Consider the following 6,036-nt stretch of genomic DNA (forward strand, 5'->3'; position numbering starts at 1 on the left):
ATAAAAACAAGTTCTGTCAGGTACCTATCTCTCCCCTTTTTGCCCACTCTGAAAAGTTGTGAAAGATCTTTAAGAATTTACGGATATTTATATTTGATATAGTATATCCATTTGCAATAATTGGTGCAAAAGTGGCCTAGTGTAAAAATAGAAATCCAAGGATACATGCATGGTGGATATACTCCCTCCGTCCATAAATAGAACGTTTGTGCATGTAGACATATTTAGTGTGTTTGTTCACTCATTTTAGTCCATATCTGATACATGTTAACATATTATACTCTCTTCGTCCGGAATTAGTTGTCGCTCAAACGGATGTATCTAGCACTAAAAATAGTGCTAGGCATATCCGTTTGAGCGACTACTAAATAGTGTTGGATAACATCCTTTCGAGCGACAACTAATTCCGGATGGATAAAGTATTTGTGAAGGGAGGGAGTGGTATTTTCTTTCCAGAAGTGTGCATATATATACAGTAGTATATAGTATGTTACCTAAACATGCACGATTGGCGAATGGTATGTTATTTCAAACATGCGAGTTTGTTCTTTTGTTTTGTACACAGGGCACGTTCAATCATTCGACGTGCTAAAAAATATTGAATGCCTTTCCAGATTTCCCCCTACGTGCTTTGGTCCTCTCCTTTTTAGATGGGTTGGTGTAATCCGGCCGCATATGCTGATAGTGATACTGCCATACTGGGTCAATTACGTCTTGCCATTCATTCAAACAATGGCCAGAGCGCCGGGCTGCCCCTGCCGCTGCGCTCCCGCCTATATATAGACACTCCAACGGATGATGTCTACCTCACCTCACGGGATCACGGCTGGGCACGATCCACTCCTTCGGTCAGCCTATTAGCCTCCCACGATCATCTTCCCAACGAGACATCTCGTCCGAATGGAGTCTCTGCTGGCGGCCGCGCCCTTCCATGTCGCAGCCTTCTCGTCCGTGTCCTCTCCGTCCGCCCACTCGCCGTCTGTCCTCCGCAGCATCCGTGGGGGCGGCCACGCCGTCCGATGCGCCTCGGCCAAGGTGCGTCGAGCTCTGTTTCTTCCTGATTCCGAACGGGGTCGTGTGTGCATGCTCTTCCTCTTAGAAAAAGAAAATCTGCGTTCGTCTGTGTCGCAGGAGGCCATCCTGTACGCGCTGGAGCACGATGAGATGTTCAACTCGGAAGAGGTGATCCAGTGGGAGAGCGGCAAGACGATCAACTCCATCGCCGCCGCGCAGGGCATCCGCATCCGCCGCCGGTGCCGCCCCCGGTACCCCTCGGAGGGCTCCGGCGACGACAAGGCCGTGCCCCGCAACATCCTCGAGCAGATCGTCTGGGACAAGGAGGTGGAGGTGTCGCAGGTACAGAAATAAGTACATGCAGACACACTGATATACTCACATGCACGCTGCATCTCAAGACTGCATTGATGTTCGTTGTCCATGGCGTTGCTGACTCCTCTGAGACGTGCATGCGTGCAGAGGAAGGCCAAGAAGCCCCTGAAGAGTGTCGTGGAGTCCAGCGAGCACGCGCCGCCGGCCAGGGATTTCATCGGCGCTCTCACGGCCGCCCACCGTCGCAACGGCGTGCCTGCCCTGATCGCCGAGGTTAAGAAGGCGTCGCCCAGCAGGGGCGTGCTAAGGGAGAACTTCAATCCGGTGGGTTTTTCTTTACTCTGAATGTATAGCTCTGTCTTCGTCATGTGCAGTGTTAATAATCACGTACGACTGACGTTGGAAATTCGCGACAGGTTGAGATCGCGCAGGCATACGAGAAAAACGGCGCGGCTTGCCTTAGCATCCTCACGGATGAGAAGCACTTTCAGGTTCGTTACTTTTATACCTATTTTTAGATCAACTACTTTTACACCTGTTACACATTGATTAAATTGGTTTCGTTCATTTCTGATATTTGCAACTCCCTCGATTCTGTAGGGGAGCTTTGAGAACCTTGAAACGGTCCGCAATTCGGGTGTGCAGGTACCTACTATGAGTCTATGATGGAGACATGCACCTATCGTGTTTGAATAATATTTTTTCTTCTATCTTTGCTTTCACTATATATGTTACTACAAGTCTCCTGATTTTGGTCGTGCGAATGCAGTGCCCTCTTCTGTGCAAGGAGTTTGTCATCGATATCTGGCAAATCTACTACGCACGATCAAAGGGTGCCGATGCGATTCTCTTGATTGCTGCTGTGCTACCGGATCTTGACATGAAATACATGCTTCGCATTTGCAAAAATCTTGGAATGACTGCTCTTATTGAGGTATGTTTTGGATGTTTTGGGTCAGGTGGTATTCCCATATACTGTACACGTTTGAACAGTTCAAGTTTGATATGAAAAATGGATCACTCCTTGTTCCAATTTTGCAATTAATATTGTGACTGAGTGGTTCACGTTATTCACTCCGTGATAAATATAAATAGGCCCCTTCCGCCCCCCAAAAAAAATGTATGCTAAAAAGTGATTGGTATTTCAGGTTCACGATGAGAAAGAACTCGACCGTGTGCTGAGAATAGATGGTGTTGAGCTTATTGGAATCAATAACCGCAGTCTAGGTACCAGTTTTCATCACTTTCTGAGGCCAAATTTGTTTTTTAATTCGTTCGTGCATAGATGGTGCTGAAGTTTATTATCCTTTGCAGAGACATTCGTAGTTGATACTTCAAACACAAGGATGTTGATGGAGAAGCGTGGTGATATCATAAAGGAGAAGGGAATATTGGTAGGCTCTATTTAATTGACCGTTGCTCCTTTATTTGAACAAATGAAGGAACTCCCTTGTACTTCAACTGAACTTTATTAAAGAAACCAACATCACGCTACAACGATTTACCATCATTCATCCTTTCAACTAACTATAGCGTTATAAAATCCTCTTAACTGATTTGAATATACTTATGTATTGTACGAAATAAATATATTAAATAAAATAGGTACAATCAAGTTTTCATCTAATCCTTAATGTAGCGCATTGATTCGATGCACATATTGGGCACTGTTGACAGCCTACAGAATTTATAGTTGCTACTCAGTCTAGCAACATAAAACGCTAAAAGATACTCCCTCCGTCCCAAAATATAAGAACGTTTTTGATACTATGCTAGTGTAAAAAACGTTTTTATATTTTGGGACAGAGGGAGTAGTTTGTACTGGATTTTTACGAGTCTTTGGTTTTCAGGTTGTTGGTGAATCTGGCCTGTTCACTCCCGACGATGTTGCATATGTGCATAGTGCTGGCGTTTCTGCTGTAAGTTTTTGTACTTATCCTTCATTTTCAAGTTATGCTTCACCACATGATTTCAGCAGAACCTTCGTAGTAATCTCTTAATATGATGGATCCAAATTTCAGAAAGATTGAGAGCCAGTAAATAATCTTACATGGGCCCTAAGGGATATGTGTTTTATTGAGGGCGATGTTCTTGTTTGCAGGTTTTGGTAGGAGAGTCCCTGATCAAGGAAGAAGATCCTGGGCGAGCCATTGCTGGGCTTTTCGGGAAGGAGCTCTTGAGTTGAATTAATGCTCTGCAATTCTGTGTGTTGGTTTTTTCCGTTCTTTTGAGCAGATTTGTGTTTGTGGCTACTTTTTATGTAGCAAGCATAAATAGGTGTGCATATGCGCTTCCGAATGGAGTGCACCACATGTATATGTATATAAATAAGAGTAATATGCGTTCCAAAATAATGTAATCCGTTCTCTTCTTTATATAGAATGTATGACCCATCTTAAAACTGAACAGAAATATTTGGTCAGAGGTGGGAGCACTGGATAGTCCTCAATAACAAAATTACCATCCAGAATATCAACCATGTACCCCGAGAAAAATGAACCCCATAGGGACAGAAAAGTTCTGGAACTTGGTGCTGCCGTGCGTAACTCCCATACCCAAAAAAAACAAGCTTCAGAAAAAAAAAATCTATACATAGATTGTAATATGATCTAGACCCCTATCCGCTACCTCCGAGGGAAACTATACATCAATCGATCAGATGACGGCGCGCTCATGTGTCGTACCCCTCTTGAGGGCATCATTCTTGGAGGTGTGCATAGGTCGACGGACGAGTGGACGGCATCTGCGATGGAGCGGCGTTCCCTATGACGCATCGACGTCGTGGAGTCTCGGCGGCGAGGCACAGCAAAGTCTCGGCGACGGATGGGTGATGATGAACGCGCATAGGGAGGAGGTGCTGTCTGGTGCGGGGGGGGGGGGGGGGGGGTCGACGGCAGGCCTGGCAAGGTCGATGCATCAGTACCTACTTTGAAGAGACGGCGGCGACGACCTATGAGTGCGTCGGACCGGTTTGTGCCCCAGACCCGGTATGTGGCTTGGTCGGGGCCTCCGGCTTTAGATGTTAGGCTAGGTGAGAAGTTTGGGTATTCGGCACACTTTCTGCACCCCTCCATCAATGGATAGGAGTAGCGACAGATGTTGCCAAGATGGCAGCTTCAGACATATTGATGTATTACTTTGCAAGGTCTTTGTGAATAATCAATAAAATGATTGCATGCATCTCCCAGATGCAGAGGCCGGGGGTCATCCTTCTTTTATAAAAAGAAAAGATTGTAATGTGATCTAGGATGTACAATAGTTCAACTCAAAACACAACATCTTGAATTATGGAGTGTATAGTTGTTTCATCATCCCTCTCTGGGCTACTCAATGTATGTTCTACCAGATCTTGACATGATGTGAAGTACATGCTTCACGTCTGCAAAAAGCTTGGAATGACTGCTCTTACTGAGATATGTTCCAATCAAACTTTTTTTCTATACGACCAATTTCTTGCCAGAACTATCCAATTACTCATGATCCCTTTTGCAACTATATACTATGCTGGAAAATTCATGCTATTAACTCCACGCTAACAATGTATTGTCCTGAAAAAAAAATCACCCTACGAGTCTAGTTCATTCGATTGTATCCTCTTGGTGAAACAGAACTGTGGCATTTAGCAGTGCACTAAATATGACTGCTATTTCAGCTTCATGATGAGAGGAAACTAGATTGCGTGCTGAAAATAGATGGTGTTGAGCTTATTGGAATCAATAACCGCAGTTTAGGTACTCCCTCCGATCCGAATTAATTGACACAACCTCTATACAACGTTGCATCAATTAATTCGGAACGGAGGGAGTACAAAGGAGTGTACTCCCTCCGTTCCGAATTACTTGTCGCGGGTATGGATGTATCTAGATGTATTTTAGTTCTAGATACATCCATTTCTGCGATGAGTAATTTGGAACGGAGGGAGTACTTTCTAAGCCCAAAGTTGCTTTTGGTCCGTTCTAGATGATGTTGAAGTTTACTATTCTTTGCAGAGACATTTGAAGTGGATACTCCAAACACAAGGATGTTATTGAAGAAACGTGGTGATATTACAAGGGAGAAGGGCATACTGGTAGGCCATACTTGACTTGTCGTTGGTCCTTTCTATTTTGACTAATGGACTCTCCCTATCCCCCAACTGATTTTATTAAAGAACTCACTGGCATCATTAGTCCTTCTGACTAATGATAGCCTTGTAAACTCCGGCCTCTTAATTGATCCAGCAATATTTTCATGTTGTACGAGATAGATACATACGTATTAAATAAGAACAGGTACAAGTAAGCTTTTGGTTCGTGCTAGATGATGTTGAAGTTTATTCTTGGGAGTAGCATGCTATTCCCTTAGTTTGGCAACATGAAATGCTTAAAGCAAGATTATTTGAATTGGATTTTGCAAGTCACTTTTAAAAAAGGTTGTTGGCGATTCTGGCCTGTTCACTCCTGATGATGTCGCATGTGTGCAGTGCAGAGTGCTGGCGTTTCCGCAGCAAAGTTTTCTTATTACTCCTTCGTTTCAAGCTATCTTCATGCATGATTTCAGTACATATTCTCATGATTTCAGTAGAACCTTCAAGGATCTACGGCAGTCCAGTTCCCCTATGCCAGCATACATGATTCGGTTTCGGGCCATGGACACAATCTGAATACAGGCATCAGTTCAGAGCAAGCAAACCATGGCTCACAATCCTTGTATGCCAACATACATGGT

The 6,036-nt window shown here is 44.2% G+C and overlaps 1 protein-coding gene across 1 annotated transcript; it reads left to right on the forward strand.

Moving 5' to 3' along the window:
• Positions 1-794: 794 nt before the first annotated feature.
• LOC123106921 (indole-3-glycerol phosphate synthase, chloroplastic) lies at positions 795-3,708 on the forward strand. The gene is made up of 10 exons (XM_044528949.1): positions 795-1,035; positions 1,132-1,356; positions 1,477-1,653; positions 1,746-1,820; positions 1,930-1,974; positions 2,099-2,263; positions 2,478-2,556; positions 2,644-2,723; positions 3,180-3,248; positions 3,431-3,708. Exons 1-10 carry the CDS (start codon positions 901-903, stop codon positions 3,512-3,514), a joined length of 1,134 nt encoding a protein of 377 aa, XP_044384884.1. The 5' UTR covers positions 795-900; the 3' UTR covers positions 3,515-3,708.
• The last annotated feature ends 2,328 nt before the right edge of the window (positions 3,709-6,036 follow it).

Source organism: Triticum aestivum, chromosome 5A (assembly GCF_018294505.1).
Source record: "Triticum aestivum cultivar Chinese Spring chromosome 5A, IWGSC CS RefSeq v2.1, whole genome shotgun sequence".
Classification (NCBI taxonomy): domain Eukaryota; kingdom Viridiplantae; phylum Streptophyta; class Magnoliopsida; order Poales; family Poaceae; genus Triticum; species Triticum aestivum.

What these genes read in the sequence shown, in the direction of transcription:
- LOC123106921 (XM_044528949.1), top strand. Translation starts at nt 901, where the DNA reads ATGGAGTCTCTGCTGGCGGCCGCGCCCTTCCATGTCGCAGCCTTCTCG. An exon ending in AGGAGGTGGAGGTGTCGCAG is followed by an intron (nt 1,357 to 1,476) that starts GTACAGAAATAA and finishes GCATGCGTGCAG; the next exon opens with AGGAAGGCCAAGAAGCCCCT. An exon ending in TAAGGGAGAACTTCAATCCG is followed by an intron (nt 1,654 to 1,745) that starts GTGGGTTTTTCT and finishes AATTCGCGACAG; the next exon opens with GTTGAGATCGCGCAGGCATA.